General features: G+C 39.5%; 2 protein-coding genes across 4 annotated transcripts in view; one reads left to right on the forward strand and one right to left on the reverse strand.

Annotated features, from left to right (window-relative positions):
* Nucleotides 1-3111, reverse strand: part of csmd1a (CUB and Sushi multiple domains 1a) — a 499342-nt gene extending 496231 nt beyond the window's left edge. Inside the window, exon 1 of the mRNA XM_064317365.1 lies at nt 2758-3111. Within this exon, the coding sequence (XP_064173435.1) occupies nt 2758-2824 (67 nt within the window). The 5' untranslated portion in view covers nt 2825-3111. The remainder of the gene's footprint in view (nt 1-2757) is intronic.
* A 4903-nt stretch (nt 3112-8014) lies between these two features.
* herc4 (HECT and RLD domain containing E3 ubiquitin protein ligase 4) lies at nt 8015-25134 on the forward strand. 3 transcript variants are annotated; one of them, XM_064317019.1, is made up of 24 exons: nt 8015-8368; nt 11355-11644; nt 12165-12324; nt 12844-12920; nt 13581-13802; nt 14654-14745; nt 15127-15257; nt 15984-16144; nt 16751-16827; nt 17159-17274; nt 17841-17900; nt 18952-19063; nt 19475-19664; nt 20200-20372; nt 20578-20697; nt 21012-21110; nt 21242-21409; nt 21820-21963; nt 22139-22305; nt 22604-22670; nt 22876-22958; nt 23083-23266; nt 24050-24152; nt 24312-25134. In XM_064317019.1, the coding sequence occupies exons 2-24, from the start codon at nt 11419-11421 to the stop codon at nt 24518-24520; spliced, it is 3141 nt and encodes a 1046-aa protein (XP_064173089.1). In that variant the 5' UTR covers nt 8015-8368; nt 11355-11418; the 3' UTR covers nt 24521-25134. The 3 variants fall into 3 exon arrangements, with proteins under 3 accessions (XP_064173089.1, XP_064173090.1, XP_064173088.1); XM_064317018.1 differs by lacking the exon at nt 8015-8368 and adding an exon at nt 8961-9338; XM_064317020.1 differs by lacking the exons at nt 8015-8368; nt 21012-21110; nt 21242-21409; ... (5 more) ...; nt 24050-24152; nt 24312-25134 and adding an exon at nt 8959-9338 and having other exon boundaries at nt 20200-20376.
* The last annotated feature ends 129 nt before the right edge of the window (nt 25135-25263 follow it).

Below are 25263 nucleotides of genomic sequence, written 5' to 3' on the forward strand. Positions count from 1 at the left end.
GTTATGCATGTTGGAAATAAATAATCCTTTGCTTCTCTTGTTTAATTTATCTGTTCTTCCGATGGAGGCGGCATTAGAACTTATTTAAGCCTACTTCATAATTTAGAGGAGAACCTTGCTTGACTCCATGCAGCTTTGCTTTCATTGTACCCTATTCCCACAAGAACATGAGCCATATTTGAATGCAGCGCTTGCAGTCTGATGGATGTGTGATGTCTTGGAATCTGGGATTGGCCCTATGGCATGCAATTGTCATCTCACAGTTCCCTTGAACTATTAAGCTTGTAGGTCACTGGTGGCACTGCATTGGCAAATTAAGTTACCGTGAACATTTATTTGTTAGGTTTTCCTTCCAAGACCTGTAATATCCAATTCTTTCAGGATTTAAAGTCAGCGTGTTTTATTTAGTTTCTTACATCACAGCCGATCTGGTGTGAACTCAAATTACTGGAAAATGACCAATTATTCTGTAAAAACAACTGACCAACCATTTAAACTGCACAAGAACTAAGGTCTGTGCTGGATGCAGACCCTGTACCTTAACATACACAGTAAAGCATAACCACAGATGGAAAGACAATAATAAATCCGATGAAACTGCAGGATATTTATTCAAAGGAATTCTCAGTGTTTATCTATTTGAAATGAAATACATGCAACCATTTACTTTGCTTACTGCACTGTTGTTGGTCCCCACTGAACAACAGTAGAATACATAAAACGTGGATGACCTTTTTGCTGAACAGGGAGAAGTGCATGGCGTGGCATAATGGAATATTTCTGTAGATTTGTAACATGCTGGCTGATAAAACGAGATTAATTGGAGCTTGTCCCCCAAACTCCCCACATGCCTTTGAACAAGGCAGAGCAGCAGTCATTGTCATTAACTCTGATGGCACAGCTGTGACAAAACTAATGATTCTTTCATAAGCACGAGAACCAGTATAAATGCCTAAAGCATCACTAATTCCTTCGGAAACCGTGTCCTTTAAATAGATGAGCATAAAGTAAATTTACAGCTGGTCTTTGAATAATGTTTTATAGAGGCCCTTCACAGCCTGAAAAGTGAAGGTTGTAAAACGGTTCAGAAAATGAATGAATAAATAAAGACGTCATTGGGGTGAACGAAAGGGACTACTGCAAAACAATAATTGTCCAATCATCAATAGTATCCACTTTAGGGCTATGAATGCCAACCTGATGTGAGAAGAGCAATTAAGATACTTAACATCGACAGTTAAATGATTTACACTGACTCGGAATGTATGGATTAAACCAAATATGTTTGTCCCTCAGGCTGATTTATCTAAAAATTAATTACAGATTAAAACTGCAGTGAGAAGTCTTTGCTGTGGTGTTAGACTGAAAATGTTCAGATTTTGTATTCCCGAACCACTTAATTTGAAGCATCATTAATTCCCAAATAAACAGATCTTGCATTCAAGCAAGTATTATATGATCTACTTGTAGTCCACAGCAGACTGACCAACCACTGCCACACAGGCAAAAACATTCCAGTGATACAAACAGGCACTATATTATGTCGAGGTAAATACCCTTGCAACGATGCGATGTGCTGGTATATTGCCCCCTCCTGCCTATTTTTGAGTTTATTAAATCGCAAATGTCATGATAAAAGCCTCCTCTGGAATGCAGATGTAAAACTTAAAACTAATTACGATCATAAACCGACATTGATTGAAACTAAAGACCAATGACTTTGCCGTGTCTTAAAGTCAGGGTGTTCTACGGACACTAGAAAACAGACATCTTGCAAATTGACAAGAAACAGTTTTTGTTATTTCATGATACATATTGTCAGTTGACAAGTATGCAGTGGGCTTTCCCTAAACAGAATATCTGATTTGACAAAGATTCTTCCACTAAATAGTCACACATAGTCATTAGCCCACTTGAATGACAACCAGATTCTTTAGATCCAGCCAATAGTGTAGGCATTGAAACCCACAGGGCTCCGGTCACCAGGCCTACAGTGCTCACACGACCAATTAAATAACTATTAATGACCAGCATACAGGAAAGCAACATTTGGCCTTTCCAGATAAAGTTGTTTATATATGTTTCAAGCCGTGCCACGGACACATCCTGCCCAACTTTCCTGTTGCATGGACCACTAAATAAACCAAGTCACTGGGCTTCGACAGTTGCCGCCTGAAATCTTAAGTATCTAAGTTACAGTCACGATTACACAAATTTATGGAATGCGTGTCTTCCTGAGGGAAATATGGAGTGTCGGTAGCAGCTGAAATGCTGAGCGCAAATAGTGAAATATCAACATTTTAGGCTCCGCAATACAGTTAAACTGCTTTCGTTGTTTTTAGACGGAGGAAACGTTTTCTAATTACAGTACCCTCTGTTGTAGCCTATTAGTTCCAGAAGATATTAAATTCGTCAATGTGGGGCGGTCTCTTCTGAAATGTAATAAGAATGAGACTGACATTCATATTTCACTCAAATGCATATGTATCAGCCATTCAAAGGCCAGCGCTGAAACAAACGACGTCCTTAAAATGAAATCAAGACAACTTGAATTGACGAATGGCAATGTCACTCTAAACCGTGAGAGCCATATGGTCGTCGATGTCTCTAAGTAGATGCAAGTTTTGTGGACAGGTAAAAACAAACTAAATAGATTTCCCCTGCGACTGTGCGTACCACACCAGACATTCCGTATAGTCGCAATCCCAAGAGTGAAAACGGCGTCAAAATCAGATAATTAAAATGCTGCAAACTTACCATAAACTGTGGTAATCAGACCTGCGAAAACAAGCAGAATATATTTTAATTTCCCCATTTTAGGCATGTCCGCAGTTATTCCAGGCAGCCACAGATTTTCTTGGGCTTGATTTTCAGCGATCACAAAAATGCATAGAGATCCAGCCTTGAAAAAAAGACGTGACGCCTATGGTGAAGGGATTCGCCTAGATTAGCTCTCATATCATCAAGAAGGGCTACTGCAGAGATAAGCGATAGAACAGCTGAGACCCAAAGAGTCTTCCTTGATCCAAGGAGAGAGACAGAATGTGTGGGAGAGAGTAGAAGAGGGGAGAAAAGACAGCCTATAGCCAGCAGAAGGATCTGGACTCAACCATCACATAGGATACAGGGGAAATGTAAAGCAATCTGAGAGCACTGCAACTTCGGCACCAGTATCGCCCATTCGAGCAAGCCTCTATACAGGTGTAAAAGCATAGAATACAAATTGTGCCTTTAACTAACCATGCAATCAGAGGTTTACGGTGTAACAGCCAGCGAAAGCAATCTAATCGCAGGGAACTTAAAAAATAACAGTGTTCGGTATTGATTGATCTCATTATTGTGGGCCATATAAACTCTGTTTAGGACGATAAACCTGATTTAAACGTCTGTTAAATTAAATTATTGAATAATTTTGTTATGAGGAAAGCCTACGATTTTAACTAATGTCTGAAGTAAATATTCGCATCCCAATTTCTCGTCGTGAGGAAAATTAGCATATTATTTCCATGTCATTATCCGTATAGTGTGGTTTTATCGGCGTGTTTACCCCACTTTTGGAATGGGTCACCGATAAAAAAAATCCACATATTTGTTGACGGCAGTGTGACTAATGTGTGCATTGTTGGCAGATTCGGGGGGACGCCTCCTTATATTTAGAAATAGTAACCGCTCCGAATCAACAAGCTCAATGTCACCACCACCTGCTGGTCCGCGTCAGTACGCATGCAGAATTAACGGACGAATTAAAACAAAAAGTATATGAAACGTAGGATTGTTGAATCGTGAAGACTGTTGCAAATGTTTTCTGCTTATTTTTTTTTTATGGATGTGTGGCTGAAGACGTTTTATAATATGCGCAATGAACAGCATTGCAACATAACATATTCTCATGAACCTCTTATTTTAAAGAGGGATATCAGAAGAATCTTCAAGGCAAAAATGATTTGTCCGGCATTCCTACGGTATGAACTGCGCCAAGTAAGTACGTTGGACAGCGCACGGAGATTTAAAACTAAAACGTGACTCTTCTGCCATCTAGCGTAAGTGTTCATAACGCGAAAGTTCGCAGCGTGTTTTTGAACTCACTTTGAATTAAATGCAAATATTATCAACGTAAATAACCTTCACAGAGCCAACCAAGTGGCAATCCATTGGTCAAAGACATGAGACCTAAAACCTCTTTTAATGTATAGGACTTACTCTCTTAATTTCTCTTTAAAATCTTCAAATACCAAAATAAAAACTAACCATGCTAGTAGACAGGCCATCATACATAGAACATCAACAAAATAACCAAATGCCAAATAAGCCGAATACCAATACGACAAAACAATTTATCGCTGGACCTCAATATCTTTTCAGACGTGCACGCATTTTTTTTTTTTTTTTTTTTTTGCAGAAAAACGCAAATAGTTTTCAGAAACACGCAAAAACAAAGGCCTACACACAAAAACGTAGGCAACAAGATTAGATACGTAAACATGCTGAACTGGAAGTTGTCGGAATCTTATATAAATGATAAAAATAGAAGTTCGATACTTTTTTGTGTGGCCTATCATGTGCATACAATTCATGATGGTACGTTTAAAACACATTTTTGAACTTAAGAATATTCAAGAATAAAGAAAAGAGTCATTCAGAGAATAAATCATTATTTACATGCACATTTAAAAACAATCAAAATATTTTGCTGAAATTTGAGGGTAGCTGTACTTTCATTTCAGTTATGTTGTTGATATATGGCTTGGATATATTGCACTTTTCATGAATGACAAAGCACTTTACAATGTGTATATACACACGAGTTTGTAACAATGTGCATGCAAGTGTATGTGTGTTTGTGTGCCTATTTTTTGCAAGTGTATGTGTGTGACTTACTATCTCACTGGTGGGGATTTATAAAATATCAAGTGTGCCCATAGAGATAACCCTATGAAAATGGTAGATTTGATCAAGGGTTAAGCCAGGGAGAGTTGTAAAACATAAATACTAAGTACTGCAGGCATGCAATAATTTGCAGTGCAATTTGTAATTAATCATGGCATGTTTTATGCACTTGACACATGCATGTAATATATGAGGATTATCCAGACAACAAATCATTGTAATCATTGTACCCTTGAGGAAGGTGTTTAACCTGAACCGCTTTGGTAAAATATCCAGCTGTATAAAAGGATTGTATATATATATATATATACAATCCTTTCTATTCTCTCTATTCTTGCCTCTCCCTCTGTTTCTGGTTGGAGGAGTCCTGGACAAACCCAAGCCTCACCCTTGTGATGACATTTGCATCATAAGAGACTTTGTCCAATAGATTGGGATTCACTTCTCTTTTATGCTGGCGACTGAAGATTGTGACCTTGGTTTCAGTGAGGGAACTAAAACAGCGTGTGTCTGCTGGAGAGAAGTGCTGGATGAAGGAGTGGTTTCTTATTGTTGTACATTATTATCCACATGGAACCTCCCTGTTGTTTTGAATAAGTGGTGCAAAAGCACAGGAAGTCCTTTTACTCTGCATCTTCTGCACAAGCTCAGACAGACAATCCAGTGACATAGAAAATGTTTTTTCAAGTATATTCATGCCATACACTAATACATTGCTCACAACCCCCAAAAGAAAAATGTCTCCATATAATCCACCTCTGAGGCAATCTGAGCTCAGCTTTTTTAACCATAATTCCCTGGGAAATGCTCATGCATCAGGAGCGGCCTTTAAGTCTTCATTTTAGCTATCGAAACCTGGGCCCAGAACCCCCTCATTCATCATATCACAGTGGGTGAGAGGCAACATAAGTTGATCTTACTCAGGTGGCATACATGTTTTTACATCTCATCCAGAGGAGTATATCCCTGCCCTGTTAGAGAACACTGAAAACTGTAGCTCTCTCAGGTTATCACATCAATTGTTAATTCCCACAAGTCAGGTGCTACTCCTCTGTCTGGGTACTGCCCATCTGCCCTCTTTGCCAGAATAGATTTTTTGATGCTCACCCAAAGGATTTAGATACCTGCATATTATGAATACTCTGTGCCACTTCAATATGGTACTGGACAGTATTAAACCCCTTCCTCTTAGCAAGAGCAACAAATTCTCCAACCCAACTAAACTTGATGCTTAAAAAATACTCCAGAACCAGTATATTAAAAATAACCCAAAACAATATGGAATTTTCCCACAATGTTTCACAGTTGACACAAGGACCATTTAAACATGAGACTCACATTTCTGACCCCAAATACAATGTTGATTCAGATGATCAGAAAGCTGAACAGTGGTGCCTTGAACTCGGGCTGTATCTTGTAACAGTCCATTTTTTATGGAATGCCCCTTTAAGTGTGTGTGGCTTTTATATGCATATGTATGACCATGTTGCTATAGTCACTGATGCTGCTGCAGTAGTGTCAGAGTCAAGATGGTGTTGATGGAAGACAGCATAATATTACATGCCTGTGTATTTATACCTCAGCTCACAAAGGTAATGCAAAAGCACTTGTGTTCATTGGCTGCTCCTGTCGTATGAACAGACAAAGTTATATTGCCATGAGGCCTGGCTTACAGAGTTGATACTGATAATAAATATTGGTATATGCAAGGTATATACAACTATGTTGGAATCCTTTCATTCTGCTCACCACGGCAGTGGATATCAAGTACTCACATCAATCAACTCGAAAGAAGTGTCTGAAGGTCAGTGAAGGATAAAATATAATCATTTGGACATGCACAACATTGTTTTGAGATCAAAATGAAAAAGTGATGTGGAAATGACATATAAACCTAAATATCAAGTGATGTAGAAATGACATATAACATTAAATATCACCAGTGCAACAAAAACAAATACAAAAATATTAGTTTGAAGTAATTTTTTAATGAAAAATGTATTTCAACAAATAAATACGAAAGGCTGTGGTGTTATGACCAAATGTTTTTAAAATAAAAATTGTGTTGTCCAAAATCAGACAAACCGCTGCATAAAACCTTCTAATAAGATGAGTAAAAACAATTCAAATGAATCAACTCAACAAAAGAAACACAAGGAAATGTACAAATTAACCATTTTTCTAGACGAATAGGCTTATTTTAATTAATCCCACACTAGATATATGGTGGGATCCTGCAATAGATATATATTTTTATGAAAATAGTGTTACTATTTTTAGAAATCAATTGAAATGTTACTTGACTAGTTTACGGAACCCTAAGGAGTTAAGTATTCGTAAACAGGCTACAATTTAAGTACTCCTTAATAGCCTACCTGAAAATAGGGGCTCTGATTGCTAGTTAATTTCTAAATAGTTTGTGCACCTTTGGCAATGCTGTTGAGTTGAGTATAAAAGATTGTACACAGCACCATTTCACTGATGAATGCAATATGCTTGAATCTTTAACTTGGATGAAAACATTGAGCGAGGATCTTTTCCGAGTGTAGTTACTTAATTATTTAGTCATATACACCTCTGTTTCAACCTTGCAATCAATTCCTATTTAAAATGCACATTACTTTTTGGATTTTCAGCCACGAGTTGAGTACTTGTTAATAGCATGCACAAAAATGAGAGGCTCTGGGTGATACTTGCTCTCAAAATTAGTTTGTACAGCTGTGGTGATGGTGCAGAGTAGGCTATAAGACTGGCATCAGTGGACAACTATTCCACTGATGAAGGCAACATCATGAAAAGAATTTCAGTCTTTTAGCTTCACCTTAACTAAAAATGTTCAGCATGGATCTTTCCTCAGTTTTTACTCACTTCTTTAGATCTACACACCTCTGCTTTTAAGTCAAAAGGGCAAATTAAGATTACTTTTTGGAAAATAAAATAAGATTAAAAATATGATTAAATACTGCTGCCCTGAGTTAAGTAACCTAGTTGTTAATAGCCTAACTGAAAATGGAGGCTGATTGCTTGTTCCCCTCTAATTGGCTTGTGCACCTGCGGTGACTATAAAGGTGGGTATATAAGACTCCCATCAGCATGCAACACTTCAATGAATGCAACACCTCAAAAACAGTCAGAATCTTTCAGCCTCATTTTAAAAAATGTTTTGCATAGATATTTCTTGAACATAGATACTGTATGGTATGTTTCAAAATTGCTTACAACCTTGAGCAAAAAAACCACCAGTTAATGCAATAAGTTAACCATTTATTCATTTGGGGGGTATGCTTGTGGTCGTTGTCTTGCTAAGAGATCCATTTGCAGCCAAGATTAATGTTCCAGGGGGGGAATACCAGGTTTTTTGGCCAAAATGCCTTGGTATTTGCTGGGGTTCATGATTCCATTAACCTTAAAAAGAGCTCGAGACCAATAGATTTAAAACAACCTAAGGAAATCAGCGATTTACCACCATATTGATCCATTGGTATGATGACCTCAAAATGTTTGCTCCTTCCAATACCAAATGCACTGCTAGTTTGCATGTCCAAAAAACTCAGTTTTGGTCTAATTTTACCAGAGCACATGATTTCAGTGATTTGCATAAAAATGATTTTTTTTTTAAAGATCAAAGCAGTAGTGTGTCCATCCATTATCTATACCCGCTTATCCTGGGCAGGGTCGCGGGGGTGTTAGCATTTATCCCAGCATGCATTGGGCAAGAGGTAGGAATACACCCTGGACAGGCCGCCAATCTATCGCACACACACCATTCACTCACACACATACCTATGGGCAATTTTGAGTCTTCAATCAATCAGCCTACCTGCAAATTTACAGACTCAAGCCATTATTTTCTTCAGCTTATTTTATAAGGGCTGTCATTCAAGACCGATTTGGGTCATTCTAGTATTTTCTATTATACTATCATTATATAGGCTACAGTGCAAAAAAAAGACTATCGAAAAAATGATTAAATTTGTCGCAATTTTATTTTGTTGTCAGTGGGCGATCAGCTGTTTTCTATTTCTGGTTAACTGCATATTTGGAAGACTAGCATCTTCGCCAGTTGCCTCTCCAATCGCATTCACGCTCCGTGCTGCGCACATAGGCTGCGCAGCACGACACGGGAAATTTGCTGTCGTCACACCCGGAGCAGCATGCTATCCCAGCTTGCTTATCTGGACTGAAGGCCTAGCTACTGTAATTGCATAACAAGCTACAGGCTTCTAGAAAGTCGTGGAAATGACTGGGCATTTCCCCGACTGAGTCTGGTTATTGCAACATATATTACAGACAGACAACAGACCGCTAAGCCACACACTTGGTGGGTCTCTGTCTGATGATGGAAAGATGACTGTTTGCTAGCTACCAAGCTGGTCCTTTAACTAGCTAAAAGGAAGCATAATTAGCCAGCTCGCTACGGTGTGGTGACATAAAAATTGGACTAGCAACAGGTAAGTTCCCTTGTATACGACCGTACATATTTGACGTAGCTTGCAGGTCATTCTTAGCTTACCAGCTGCCTATGGACAGTGGTGCAGTGATTTGGTAAAATGCGTGTTTTAGCCGCCTGCTTGGGTCTCGAGTACACTGTCAGCTTTAACTGATCAGCAAACGTTATTAATGTTAAAGACAAGCTAAGTTAGTGTGCAGGAGGTAACGTAGCCTACTTAAGCTGTCCTTACATTTGCGTCTATTTGTGGTTTTTGTGAACTTGTGTTATTAGCAGGCTAGCTGCAGCCTTCGTCTTGTTGGGTCATTCACCCAAATCGTCTGCCTTTGCATTAGTTGGTTTAATCACAAACCTTGATAAAATAGGAGATGCATCAACCGGAACATACAATGGATGACCGCTTGCCATTCAGTAGCACGTTTTAGGACGTCTCGTGCACTTTGCGACTCTGTTGCGGTCTTCTGTTTGCACAAATGTTTCAGCGACGAAATTGGAACTTCAGGTCAAAACAGCTGTTTTTAACTGAATAAATATTACGTGTCACGCCCACTGATACAGTGGTCACGTCTCGTGTTGTAATGAAACTGAAACTACGATCGACTGGTCTAAAAGGATGTGTATCTGCATTTTCCCAGTCTTTTTTTTTACTGCAGCGTTGGCAGTGCGTAGCAAGGGCTGATACACTTTCTTTTAGACCAAGAGATCGTTGTCGCCATTTCACTGTAGTTAGAGGAACTGGTTTCTTTCTAGTTGCATCGAGTTCTTCCTGTTGCTGTGGTGTCGTTTTACGATGGTTCCTTGAAAACACGAGATATTTGTTCTTCTCCTATTAACGTTACTGTCCATAAGGTTGAACCTTCTGAGTGTGTACTGAATACTGCACAAGCTTAAGCTTATTTTCAATTTCTGACTGGGAATAACCTTCTTGCTACAATATGTTTACTTGGCTGTGCACATCAAAGTCTAACTCTTCCTTTGCCATATTTCTTGAAACTTTAGTCCCTATTTTACTTGGACTCCATGCTAATGGTATTAGGTTACCTGTGGTTTTAAAAACCATTGGGTTAAGATAAGAGTTCACTCAATTTCATTACTCTTCCACATCTCTCTCCAACCTCCACCTCCAATTTTGCAAAATGATTGGATAGACTTCCAATAATGAGGATAATTGGTATTAAAGCCAAAGGAGGCTATTTCAAGCAAATGTGTGCCTAAGATTATTTTTTAAGTAAAACCTTTTGGTTTATTTAGGGAAATTGGGGGGGAAATAAATGTGCATATATTAACTGAATTGTTCTCTACCTAAAGTTTTTGTAATAACCACAGGTGGCCTGATACTTTTGGCCTGTACTGTATACTGAAGTGCTGAATTTGAGAATGGTACAACAAGCGCTCGCACACACACTCGCCAGCACACACAGATATCAGATACTGCTCCACTGTGTAGCTAGCTGGTCTGACGGCTCAATAGCCAGCCTGTCAAACAGTGGTTATATAGTTGGCCAGCTAACCAGCTAACTTTTGACTAATTCAGTCTTGCTAGCTTGTTCATCAGTTAGCTTTTTCATAAATATATAGCTAGCTAATGTGACGTTAGGCAAGTGCAGCCGAATGCTTCTATAAAATATCTACTGCCTTATTTATTACTTTAACTTGCAGGAGCTTTAGAAAACAACATTGGAAATGTCCTTGTCACAATGAGTTACTTGTTTTCTTCGATTAAATCTTGTAGCTTGCCAACTACGAGATGCTTTGTCACAGTTTGCTAGACAACTTCAAAGCTATCTTGGAGCATCACGTCATTGCTCTGCATTTATCAGTTTACCATGATCCTTCATGTTTAGATACCGAGCGCACGTGCTCTGGTGCCAAAATACCCAATGGTCAAACATGGCAGGCTCCATGAATTGGCTTCTTGCTCTCATATGTATCAATGGAACCAGTAAGCAGAAGCTCTTCCTGGTTCGTCTATATCTCAATGGGCCTTTCTAATTGCCTTTTTTATTTTGATTCACAGGAACTCAGCTGATTGGCTGTCTACAGCAGGGAGAACAGGAAGTGGCAGGCTGAGGCTGGCAGCCATGCTGTGCTGGGGAAATGCCTCCTTTGGTCAGCTTGGCTTGGGTGGGATCGATGAGGAGGTTGTGTTGGAGCCCAAGGACTGTCCGTTCTTTAAAGGGCAGGTGATCTGTGAGGTTGGCTGTGGCCTTCGGCACACAGCCTTTCTTTTGGGGGATGGCACAGTGTACACCTGTGGCTGCAATGATCTTGGGCAGCTGGGACATGAGAAATCCAGGAAAAAACCAGGTGAGCAAAATTCAGCATCAGTGGATTTCAGTCTGATCAAGCCTGCCTGGAAGTTCAGAAAATTCTGTAATATAGGCATGCATATTCACAAACGTGTCAATTAATTGTCGATGTTATTGGCTTTTTAAATTGTGTATTGGCATCTTATTCTCCAGCCTTAAGTTACTTTATAAACTATCGGACCCACCGCAACCCTTGGACCAACATGGCCTGCCAGCTAATGTTTCCAGACAACGGAATTTAGTTAGCTAATAATGACATTTACCAAACGTTACCAAACACTGGCTAGACCCTATTTCTCTAGCATTAACCCAGTGTTTCAGATAAAGCTCAAAAATAAAAAAGGGTCACGCCCCAGAAACATAACAAATACAGGCAGACAAGCAAGGACTTTGCAGAAGTGCACACTTACAGCTAATGCATCACAGCAAAGACTGAGCTCAATTGTGTTTTATTTCCAAGGTGGAAATCCTGCGTAGTATGCCTTTAAGACTGGCCGTGTTCTTGTGTTTCTCTATAGAACAGGTGGGAGCACTAGATGCTCAGATCATTGTGGGCGTGTCCTGCGGAGAGGCCCACACCCTTGCGCTGAATGACAAGGGCCAGGTGTTTGCCTGGGGCCTGGCCTCCGATGGACAGCTGGGCTTTACGAGTGCGGAGGAGTGCACCCGTGTCCCTCGGTACAGCCCTGTGTGGTGATTTCCCTGCTAACTGCTTATGCCTGGGGGGTTTATTGCCTGCTATAGCCTAGTTCACTGACTCCCTCCCCCACCCCTCAGCTGAGGCTTTAACGTTTTAAAAGTTGATAGTTCAGTTTTAGTTCTGTCGGGGACATATGGGGATAGCTGCAACCTGTTAGGTATTGTATGTGATTTTCATAATGGCAGTAAGAAAGTATTATTTTTCTGCATTGAAATGATGAGCATAATTTGACATATTCCTGAGTTGCTTAGGTTGGATCTCCCTGTGGGGCTGCCAGCTGCAGTCAGTACCGTCATGGTCCAGATTCAGTTCAGCACTGTAGGAGTCGCCCCTGTGCTGGAGCAGTGCATTAACAGGATGATCTACTTGGCAGTCCTTTTTTTAAATGCATTTTGACATGGAGAACATTTTAGAATGGAAAATGCTAGTGACTGAAGTGTCTCTACGGTCACAATAGGATTATTTTAAATTATTTTTTCCTTTTCTCCCAACATTAGAAACATCAAGAGCTTATCAGAAGTTCAGGTTGCTCAAGTGGCTTGTGGGTTCCGTCACTCCCTTGCTTTGGCCAAAGGTAAAATGGCACTTAACTGTTTTTCATAAACCATTTATTTGACAAACTGAAACCATTTTCCCTTTAGCGAGTACCTACAGGGACAGTTCTGTTCAGTAAATGGGGAATGGAAAATCTACAGGACTAGACACTTATGAAGTGCTGTCTATAAGAAATGCATTGTGCTGTTCCAGGAGGATCATGTAGAGCTTTTATAGTCGTTGATGTGAATGCCTTTTGGAGAAAGAATGCTTTATGGTAATATGGGGGAACTAAAATCAAAGATGAGTATTCCTTTTTCCCCCCTTTCTACTTCTGCAAATGGCTGGAAAATCCTGTTACTTGGAAAACTTGATGGGGGGGTAAGGAGCTGTGTTTGATGTCCAATTGTTAATGGCAGTTCCGTGATTCCTACAAACTTCAATATGGCAACAAAATTTATCGCAACAGTAATGGGTTCTAGACTCCAGGTTCTAGTCAGCCAAGAACCTGTCCACCATATCCACTGTAGGACCCATCCTGCACTTGTAGCAGATGGTTTATTTAACATGAGAGCCCCCAGTTGGATGAATTAATACATTTGCAGTTCAGCAGTTGTTAAGGAATAGGGTCTTGAACCTTTGCCCTTCCTTCAATGGGAATCTTCAGAGTTAAGTTTGTGTTTTTTCTTTTTTGAAACAGGAGGCAGTGTGTACTCTTGGGGTCAGAATAAATACGGACAGCTGGGATTGGGGTCTGATGGCAAAAACAAGACCTCTCCCTGTGTGATCCAGTCCCTTCATGGGATCCCGTTTGCGCAGGTAGCAGCGGGGGGCGCCCACAGTTTTGCCCTCACCCTGTCGGGAGCAGTGTTTGGGTGGGGGCGCAACAAGTTTGGGCAATTGGGCGTCAATGACAATAATGGTAAGGCAAAAACATCATTAACTGCACGTAAGCATATGTGGTAGTTATAGTAGCTTTGATGATACTGGCCGCTACAAACAATATTATCTAATCATTGTCAGCCAGATTGCTAATATTATGGCTGATGTAACATGACATGCATGCTTCAGAAAACTGATGCGCCGCTGATGCTGTAAATTAAGCATGGTCATTCTCAAAAAGTAGCCTAAACGTAATCTGAATTGCTTATTTTTATTTGTGAAAGCCAAACTCATAAGCTGTGAGGCTCTGAATCTCTCTAGACTTATGCTTTCTTCTCAATACTAAAGCATGCAAGTTGAAAAATAATTTTTAAATAATCTATTTATTTTTTATGTTTTACCTTTTTTTCATAAATTGATGTTTGTGTTTACCAAGGTCTTCTATGAATTTGGAAACTTGGCTGCTGGTTGCATTGGTGCTATAATGTAGGGGAGGCATCAGCCATCTTGGCTAGGCAAATATTGTTGGATATCAGCCTGAGAATTTCCATAACTTAGAATTGATAATTCTTTTAGAGATGTGGAATTTGGGCTGTGCATGTGGTTTGCTCTCCCATGCCAAGTTATCACTGAAACTGCTTTTATAGCACTTCAAGGACCTTCTTTTTCCTGACTGAAGCTGACAAAACCTTTTTTTATAGCACAAGTTCTTTCGTAGCTTTTAAACAAAAATTCTTACTTGTGTACATCCGTGTACCTGGCATCTAAATGTCCAATTGTTGGGAGGTAATGTATCAAATCTGGACTGTAAACACAATAAAAGTCAAGGTTGTTCATGAAAAGAAGTGTTTTGTGTCCCTCTGAAAGGACCTGCCAATTCTTGTCTTTCAGACAGACACTTTCCTGTCTTGCTGAAATCACTCCGTTCTCAGAGGGTGGTGTACATCTGCTGTGGAGAAGATCACACGGCCGCTCTAACGAAGGTAACAGGAGAAGCACATCCTTAATCATGCTCTCACCTGCTTCTCTTTCCCCCTTTCAGAATCCATTCTCAAGACATGTGTGGGGACTTGTCTTTTGTCTATTGAAGTATTTCAGACCAATACAATGTTCCTTCCTTTGAAACATATTTTGAAAGCCAGTGCACAGATCTTTCAGTGTTTCCCTTGTCCCACTTTCCCATGGTTAATTGCAAAACCCTTGTCTGCAATGTTGCCCTGTCCATAATCTTAGTTTATTGTCTGATAATACAACCCCAGTATTATCCTGCATCTTTATTCCTTTGTTTTATGTGGTAAAACAGTTTTTTCCTGTTGTGTCAGTGGAATTATATGTTTTGTTAAAAAAAAAACTGCTTGATGCAGGAGGGTGGAGTTTTTACATTTGGAGCCGGGGGATATGGTCAGCTGGGACATAACAGCACAAACCACGAGATTAACCCCCGCAAGGTGTTTGAGCTCATGGGAAATGTAGTTACACAGATTGCCTGTGGTAGGTAAGTACATAGTCTAACTTCATTGTAAGTTAAGGAAACATGTCTTTGTTTCTTCTGTACGTTTCTATGTTTTCCAAAAACTAGAAGAGCACAACTGAGAAACAATATCCAAAATATGGGATGTGTTCGATTCTTTGAAAATTTTCCTGTTGCAGCATTGTCCGCCCCCAAATTATGTCTGCTTCATTTTATGCCAAGTGCGTTCTTATACAGTCATAATTCCACAGTGGGTCGCACTGTTGTCTCACAGCAAGACGGTGCTGGGTTCAAATCCAGGTTCACCTCATTCATATCAATGTCGTATCGAATATCGTTGTTCAAAAAAAGAATTGTGGTATCAATATTATATTATAATCTGATTTAGTCTGCTGCCATCTCACTGATTGACAAATGTAATCTGGCTAACATTTTGGATAAAGTATGGCATGACTTGCTCCATTGTGTTGAGTCTGTTTTAAATATGGCAGTGAATAGGAGAAACATTCTAATTGCAAAATCAAATGTTCCAAGAATCTTATCACACACGATTGTCTAGTTTAGTAGATGTGAAAATCAAGTGGGTTTACACCTCTGCTCAGAAGTTTAATTTCACACCAACCACATGTACACACCTGTGGACTGTCTGAATTTACTGTATGTCTGAAAATGTAACTTTCATATATAGCTTATCGATTAGCGAGTTAATTGTCCTAATGTTGTTATACATTTTGTTTGGCATTCAATAAGGCAGCACACACTGGCGTTCATCCCTTCCTCTGGGAAGATTGACTCTTTTGGACTGGGAGGGAATGGCCAGCTTGGCACTCGCTCCGCATGCAACCGGAAAAGCCCGGCTCCAGTGAAGGGCACCTGGATGTCAAACAACGGGCCCAGTGCCCCGAGCACAGGTGAGCGTGCACTGCTGGGTGGGGTAAGGGGCGGCAGCTGCGGCTGGCTCTCTCTCGCAGTCAAGAGCTTGTGTTCAAATTCACATCCTGCTTCCCACCTCTCACCATAAATAACTGGAAACACATTAGGGCTTGAGAGCACAAGTCCCAAAATTTTGATTTTAGGGATACGTACATTTGGGAGGGGGTGATCAGCTTCACATAAGTGGTGACTGCCCCCCACCCCCCCATCCCCCCCATTTAACAGCTGTTCCAGTTGGTGTCTATCTTGGAAGAACATGACCTCAGTGCAGATTTTCTTATTTGTTGGATGATGGCTTTTATTTAATTTAATAATCCGTCATCCAGTTTATTTATTTTTATTTTTTATTGTTGTGGGGTGAACTAACAAGCAGTAGTTCAGGGAAAAGAAGCCCACGATGTTCAGGAAATGGTATTGCCCTGCAACTGATGGCCACTGGAAGATGATCATTGATTGTTTTTCAAGGCGCTGTGCATGTATTGAAATATGATTGTAGCTCATATTCCTTCTGTTGGTGGCGCTGTTGTCATGGTAAATTTTATTTGACCTTTTTTCTCTCCTTCCCCCACCCCCTGCTCTCGCAGATGCTCATCGGTCTTTCAGTGTGAAGAGAATATTTGCTGGTGGGGACCAGAGCTTTGCCCATTACTCCGCTTCTCAGGTTTGGTTAACATTCAGAGTCATTGCAGCTCCTGACAGTTTCCAGCAGTTACATTCAATTTTGGATTGATAATATTTCAAATTAAGATTGACTATTCAGTGGCAGAACTTTAAATGCAGTATAAAGCATTGTAAGATGTTTGTTCACATTTGGATTAAAGTCATTACAATTATATTTCAGTATTTGGGGTAATTGTATTGAATATAATTTAATAATTAAAAATAATAGTGCATTTCTGGTTCATGTTTGTAGGTTCATGTTTTGTGTGTAATTAAGTTGATTTAAGATGACTTCTCAAAATGGACGTTTCAGACTTACTTTTTTGTTACAGAATTCCTTAGATGTCCGAGTACCTGACCCTGACAGACACATTTATACGCTGAACCCAGATGTTATTCAGCGTTGGCTGAGTCATACACAAGGAAGACTGCCTCTGGAGATTGCCAAGTACCTATTGCTTTCTTTTAAAATTAATTTTAACACACTACTGATTCAGGATTATTGAATATACAGTATATATGTGCCCTCCAAAAGTATGGGAATGGCATTTGATTTGAGATCAAAAGATGGATATGAGACAAAAGTACAATCTGCTTTTTATTTTGCAGTATTCGCATGTGTATATGTTTTGGTTTTGCCATTTTACACTGTGTGGTATTGCCCCAACAAAAAACCTTTCACTTCATCGTTCCCAAACTTTTGGAGCGTACTGTGTGTGTGGGTTTGTGTGACAGTTTTAAGGACTTTTTTCCAAAAAGATCTCACATTTCAGGAAAAAAATGTGAAAATGTACACACAACAAATGTTTCAGGACATTTATGGAATTGTTGTATGTGGTTTTGTTTTGGCCTCTAAGGAATGTTTGCAGTTTGTCTGGGCTTTACCATTTCTGTAGATTACCTGTAGAAATCTGTTTGCTGGGATATTCGATAATGTTGGAGCTGCTTGTGCATGTGTTGATTTGGAAATGGGAATTAATTGAGGAAATTTATCCTTTTTTTCTGTTCGTGTAGTGAGATTGAGACCGTGTTCTCTTCTGCAAGTTGCCTCAACGGGAGCTTTTTGTCTGAAAGGTAATAGTACATGTGACAAAGGCTTTTTATAATCTCCCCTCAAACTTTCTGCATGCTAATATTTACATTCTGCTGATCACTGTCTGTAATCACTGTGAAACTATTTAACGCTGTGCTGTCTGACAAGACACTATTATAATGCTCATAAGTCAGGAGGTGAAACTAGTGTGGCTCTTGTACACCAGTGTACCAATCACTATGAAACTATTTAACGCTGTGCTGTCTGACAAGACACTATTATAATGCTCATAAGTCAGGAGGTGAAACTAGTGTGGCTCTTGTACACCAGTGTTTAAGGCTCATAACAGGCTGCTTGGAAAATGCTTAAATACCGAAAGGTTTTTAAACATTCAGGGCCAAAACTCACAGAGATGGGACAAATACTTGTAGTTTTGGGTTAAAATAAATCCAATTGAATCTGACTGTCTTTAATAATTCCAGATTGGGACAAATGCATCAGCCTAACCATATAAAAACATGACCATTGAGAGATGGAGTAAAGCATTGGTAATCAGTGCTTCAGTGTTTGCCTTGCTCCAAGAGATGAGTCGCTCCATTGTGACATCATTTATGGAATCTAATCAGTAAACCAGCATAAATAAAAATATCTTTTTTAAAAAGCTATACACACCTCGCTTGTCGAGTGTGAAGTATTTTAAGCTTTACATATTTTTACAGTTCGCCATTTTCACTGAATTCATGATGAAGGGGAGGTATTTTCCAGGTAGATGACAAGTGACGCCCCTTAGCAAAACTGTGAATTTGGATACTTACAGAAGTTTCTGACAAAATACTGGTTTTATAATGGCTGGTAATATAATAATAATAATAAACTAAATATTTATATAATACATTTCATATCATAAAATGCAGCTCAAAGTGCTTTACAAGAGAAACAATAGAAATCAGAAACAATAGAAATGGTATAGGGCATTCGGGGATTTGTGGTCTAGTGTGAGAAGATACAACTCCAAAGCAGCATGTTTCAGTCTGCCATTATTAGTCTAAAACAGCGTGTGCCGTTTATTTATTTATTTATTTGTTTCTCCAGCCACCCGGATCATTACAACACGAGTAGCAGATGCTCTGGAGTGGACATGAACGCCGCACGCCTCTTGTTTCACAGATTGACCGGACCCAACTTCCCACATATCACACAGCAGGTGAGTATTGAGGAAGTGCGCAGTTTGTACAGGGATTATATCTGATCGATTATGAGAGCGAGGACAAGCAGGCCTGCCGAGTGGCTCTCTCTGCTGGTAAACTGTGCCAGCACGTGGATGCTCCCTTCACTCTGGTATCAAGTCCTGATTGTGCCCATACGGACGGTGACTAGCAGCCCCCTGGAATCGTCCATCATTGACTGTAGAGTCACATGGACAGTTTTGGGATGTAGAATCCAAAGTGTACATAACAAATTACCTTTTCAATATTTTTGGGCCACTCAAGTCGTGTTTGGAAGCAAATTCAGAATCGAGACCTTCATCGTTTCCCTGCGTATTTCCTAAAATGGGCCTAGAATTTATTCACAATATTTAGTCCAAATCTGCCACGGTTTTGCGTTTTTCTTTTAGATTGCTGCCAGTTTAGAGAAGACCCTGATCCCCGGGCTTACCAGCTCTCCTCCAGACATCGAAGCTCTGCGTCTCTACCTCACTCTGCCCGAGTGCCCGTTGTTTCACGACCCCAACACTTACCAGACTCTCGCTATCCCATTGGGGAAGGCGGTCATCAGCTTGAAACCGGCACCGCTTAAGGTCCTCGGTATGGCGTTTTCTCATACATGTATGACCTTCATCAGAATGCATGACCGATGAAGAATGTTTATTATATCATTGTCACTGATTGATTCCATTTTTCTCTTCGGGTAAACAATGCCCAGTAAAGATTGTTTCAGTGGTTAATAATAAGTATTACAAGTGGTATTGATTAACATATTGTCAATATTGGTAAATAGTGCTAGCTATAATAATGACTCCAAATTGTACTCAAGCTTGTTCTCTAAAAGCTCAGGAAATAATGTGGAGGGTGTGGGAGATTTGAAATGTGGAAAATTCATGTTTATTTCTGGTGTTGTTATAATGCTCTGAGTTCCCATCTCCAAGATGAGCTGTATTGCATTTTTGTAAATGTCAGTAAATAAGTACTACTATTTTTATAGGTTTCGGATTAATTTTCATTTATAAGACTTATTTGTATTAAGTAACATGCTTTTAAGAGAAGAGCAAAGTTATAATTTTGCCTGTTGGGTGGAACTGTTGGTGGCAAATTAAATAGTTGATTTGTTTCTGGTATTCAGAAAATTGGTGGTCAAAATTTGAGCCTCCAGTCTTCCAAAGGCTTGTGGATCTGTACAAGGAGGTGGTGCTGAGCCTCTTGAGAATACAGAAGATCGGCATTGCCCCTTCAGAGCACAGAACTCTCACCTGCTTTCTTCATACTGCTCTCAAGTTCCTGGGGATTCTACATGTTGTGAGTGGGTCATTTACCACTTATTCACTTCACAAAAAGCTATACTTAGCTTTACTTACATTTGTAATCTAGCATTGCTGTTAGTTTGGTTGGCAAAGTAATATTTATTTTATGTTTTTGAACAGTATTAATGTGTACAATGGATGGATGTCTAATTAAAGATTGGTGGGGAAGTTTTGTTTACATGTTTCCATTGGCATTACAGGTGAATGAAAGAGCAGGTTATATCCTAGAGTATGACAGGTTCTACATTCACGAGTTGGGTGATCTCATTGACATCAGAGCTGACTACATCAACTGGATTCAACAGCAGATGTTTTCAGTGGTAAGCATTGAAATCGAAGTAGATCCGTGGCTGTTTAAAAATGTAATTGACCCTAAACAATCACATTTTGGGGCTTTGTCCCCTTTTGCTACCTTGTGATATTACCATTTTTATTATTTATTTATTTTAAATAAATCCTCAGGCCAAAAACTTGGGATGCCTGGACGTATTTGTATCTATTGACCACATTTTCATTGTTCGTAGTAGCGGTAGTGGTAGTAGTAACAACCCAGGACATTTCATTGAAATTGTGTTTAGTTTAATTAAAATTTTATGTCCAATATTTTGAATGGAATTTGTGTTTGTCGTCTCAGGTGCCAGAGTATCCAATAACCATGTGCAGATACCCATTTGTATTTGACGCTCAAGCAAAGACAACATTGCTTCAGACTGATGCAATGTTACAGATGCAGGTGAGGATATACATGACAGAAAAGTAGTAGCACATATGGAACTAATGCCCCCAGTGAGTGTAGCAGTACAAAAACATTTTGTTTTTTTCCGGGTTTAAGTAGTTTTTGTTGGGCTTTGTTTCTTTGTTCAGATGGCAGTTGACCAGGCACAGAGGCAAAACTTCTCTTCCCTCTTCCTGCCTGTGGTGGAGTCCGTGGACCCCTGCCTGATTCTCATTGTCAGGAGGGACAATATCGTGGAGGACACAGTCGAGGTCCTGAGGAAATCCAAGAACATTGACTACAAGAAGCCCCTGAAGGTGTGGCTGTCCTTTGAGAATGTCTGCCATGTTGTATTCTTTACACTGAGCATTGAACATGCACCAGTGTCCCTTTTTCTGAGTTCATGGTCACAAAGCTACAATCTCATCCCTGTCGTGATTGCCCTTTCATGTATAAATACAAGGTGTGTGCAAGTGTTATGGTCTGCTCAGATTGCAGTCGATTTTGTGGCATTTATCATCTTGTATTATGCATTTACATGTGATCGCATCAGGTATATTTTACAGGAAGCCCTGTTACAAAACTGAGATTAAAAAATGATATTGGGCTTTACAGTACTCTGTTCGTGTTTAAGGTAATAGGTACTTTAAATGTGGAGCTTGGTTTCAAACATAGGGTTGTTCCCTGCGCTTAGCAGTTTGTATTTACTACTTTGTTTTCTGTTTAGGTGATTTTTGTTGGGGAAGAGGCTGTGGATGCAGGAGGTGTACGGAAAGAGTTCTTCCTACTTATAATGAGAGAGCTTCTTGACCCTAAATATGGAATGTTTAGGTACTATGAGGAATCGAGGCTGATCTGGTTTTCCAACAAGGTAAAAATGCTAATTGGTGATTGTGTGCTATTTAAGGTACATTTCTTCCCAAATTCACTTTTCCTACTTACACTTGAGTTCTGGTGCCAGTTCCCTCTTCAGTGACTAGTGGCCTCATTATGAAACCTATTTGTGCATTTTAGATCATTTTTTCTGTTTACATTCTTTCTGTTAGACATTTGAAGACATTGATTTGTTTCACCTGATTGGGGTCGTCTGTGGATTGGCCATCTATAACCTGACTATCGTGGAGCTGAACTTCCCTGTAGCGCTGTACAAAAAGCTGCTGAAGAGGAAGCCAACACTGGATGATCTGAAGGAGCTCATGCCTGACGTTGGAAGGTCAGACATGGGCTTTTAACATCACAGCTCCTACCAACCTGCTAAAGCCGCATACATTTACACAGAACCGCCTATGGGTTTACTTATAATGAACCTTGCAACAAAAGCCAGTGCAGATACAGTAGGTTTCCTGCAGCTGCACTGCTTGGACCCTGTTATATCCATCTTATATTTCTGCTGTATCTTTGATTTAGTCAGTGTTGGCCTACCCTCACAGAAGTTTTGTTGTATAGCCCTTAATATGGTGCTGCTAGATTTTGTTTGTTAAACAATCGTTCTACAACTCTTGTCTGGTCAGGAATTTACAGCTCCTGTTGGATTACACAGAAGACGATGTGGAAGACGCCTTTTGTTTGAACTTTACTGTGAGTCGTCATGGTTTAATCAGTTCTACATGTTTAAACATTATTGACTGGTACTGTACAATTGGTATTTAAAGGTATTTTTAAAATTCCAAATGAGTAGCTAAAGACTCAAAAGGCCTGGCCTCCTCTAGTTCCCCTCTGCTTTTTCCAAGATGGCGTTTTTGTAGTATCATATAGTAGAAAACCAATACATTTTTTTTTTCAGGTTACAGTGGAAAATTTTGGTGCAACAGAAGTACTTGAACTTGTCAGAGATGGTATGGATATCAGCGTGAATAATTCAAACAGGTATCCATGTCTATGATCTATATGTGATTAAATGATTTTGTATGATTCGTTACAATGGGTATTTTGGCAGTATAAAACCTGTGTAAGTTATTGAACTTAGAAATGGTTCATTTTATTTTTTAAGGCTGGAATATGTTAATGCATACGTGGACTACATTTTCAACATGTCTGTGGCGGAGCTGTTTGACGCATTCTACGCTGGATTCCATAAAGTGTGTGGAGGGAAAGTTCTCGAGCTGTTTCAACCCAGCGAACTCCAGGCAATGGTCATTGGAAACACCAACTACGACTGGAAAGAACTGGAAATGGTGAGATTCAGAGCTGGGGCCTGGTTCATTCCCTTAGTGTAAAATGAAGTAGCAATTTTCTTGTTTTCCAACAGAACACAACATATGGAATGCGTTTGTCACAGATAAAATTTTTTTTATTCCAGTACTAATTAGAGACCCACTCAATAATTTAGGTTGCTAATAAAATGCTAATTGCTTCCAAAGAGCAAAAAGACGAAGATATGGTACTATAGAATATAATTACTGTCCATAAAGATCCTCATGAAAAGCACCATGAAAAGATGAAAAATAAGTATTAAAATAAGTGTTGCTCCAATATCAAAAGCAATAGCTAGCGAACGTTTTGCAGAGTAAACTATGCCTACCTACCTCAGGTGTACTTTGTGTTGCCACAGTAGCTTTATGTGAACTGCAACAGAAGGCCCAGAAGGCTGAGCATAGTTGTTGCCCAGGTTACCACAATGCCTGTGCAAGATGTTAAATACTGAGTATCATGATCCACTGAGGAATTCAGTTCTCATCCACGTAATTTACGTCAATTAGCAACCATAATTACTGAGTGGGCCTTTAAGTGACTTACCAGTCGCTTCCAACTGCCTGTTGGCAGAAAGGAAAAGGCCTGTCATGTAAGATGTCCACTAAACCCCCTCAATTACCAATCCTTATAAGCATCCCTGAACATATTTGAATATAGTTCGTATTTATCTCTCTTCCAATGCACCTTTTTGTTTGATTGGATTTTTTTTTGCACTGAAAAAAATGAAATGGTAATATCGGGATGTGTATGGATCATTTCCCCAGGGTACTGAATACAAAGGAGAATACTGGCGTGAACATCCTACGATAAAATTCTTCTGGGAAGTGTTCCATGAATTGCCTTTGGAAAAGAAAAAACAGTTTCTTTGTGAGTATTGTTTTCTTGTCTTCATGGCAGTAAAAAATAAAAAATACAGAAAAAAGTCCATTGAAATGTCCCAACAATTTGAATTAAAATTGTTTTGCAGTTTTCTCATATCGGTTAGTGACTGACACATGCATCTTCACTTTTCTACCCTTTGTCTAGTGTTTCTGACCGGAAGCGACCGCATTCCCATCTTGGGAATGAAGAATCTGGCTCTGGTCATTCAGCCTACGGGTGGAGGGGATCAGTACCTGCCTGTGGCACACACCTGCTTTAACCTGCTGGACCTGCCCAAGTACAGCAGCAAAGAGGTGCTGGAGGAGAAGCTCATTCAGGCCATCAATCACTACGAAGGCTTTAATCTGGTCTAGAAACAACACTAAGAACAACTGCAAAGGATATACAGACTATAAATAAACACCCAAGGCCTAAGATAGTTTAAGATTGCTACAAAAATCGGCTGCAACGATCCAACCTAAAACACATCTATTCATTAGTTTTTACAGCGTTATTTTTCGCCTACTTGCCTGCCTGAATTCTGCCAAAAGATGAGAAACGGTGCGCCTTTCTGAATGAGTGAACAAACTCTTATTAATGTACAATGCTGTGATCGTACCTTATCTGTTCAAAAGCAAATGCTGTGGAGAGCATGCTTCAGGACATTTCTGGGGTCTCAAAAATCAGCTTAAGTTCTTCAACAACCACTTGTTTGTATTTTCATTTTTTTTTTTTGATAGATATGTAAAGCTTTCCATGCTAGCGCATCCACTTTAATGACTGAACACTGTTCACATTGTTCGAAGTCAATGCATAAATATACAATTAATTGTCATTCCCCCCATCACCCAGTATTTCGACAGTTAATCCATAGTGAAAGGAAATGCAACAGAATTCAAATGAACATTTTATTCTAACTTATATTTTGAAAAGGGGATGTTAAATAGATTCTACCGACTGTTGAAAATAAACCAAGCTCTTAAGTGTTTACAGCTGTTTATGTTGTCGATGACCAAGTTCTTGATGCAAATTTTCACTTGTTCTTAATTTAGGTTTTGCTTCAATCCTAAGCATTGCTGAAAAATGCAGCAAGGATGTGAATGATTTGAGGGCACTG

Source organism: Anguilla rostrata, chromosome 18, assembly GCF_018555375.3.
Source record: "Anguilla rostrata isolate EN2019 chromosome 18, ASM1855537v3, whole genome shotgun sequence".
NCBI lineage: Eukaryota > Metazoa > Chordata > Actinopteri > Anguilliformes > Anguillidae > Anguilla > Anguilla rostrata.

What these genes read in the sequence shown, in the direction of transcription:
- herc4 (XM_064317019.1), top strand. Translation starts at nt 11,419, where the DNA reads ATGCTGTGCTGGGGAAATGCCTCCTTTGGTCAGCTTGGCTTGGGTGGG. An exon ending in GGGAGCTTTTTGTCTGAAAG is followed by an intron (nt 17,901 to 18,951) that starts GTAATAGTACAT and finishes TTGTTTCTCCAG; the next exon opens with CCACCCGGATCATTACAACA. An exon ending in TCCTGGGGATTCTACATGTT is followed by an intron (nt 20,373 to 20,577) that starts GTGAGTGGGTCA and finishes TTGGCATTACAG; the next exon opens with GTGAATGAAAGAGCAGGTTA.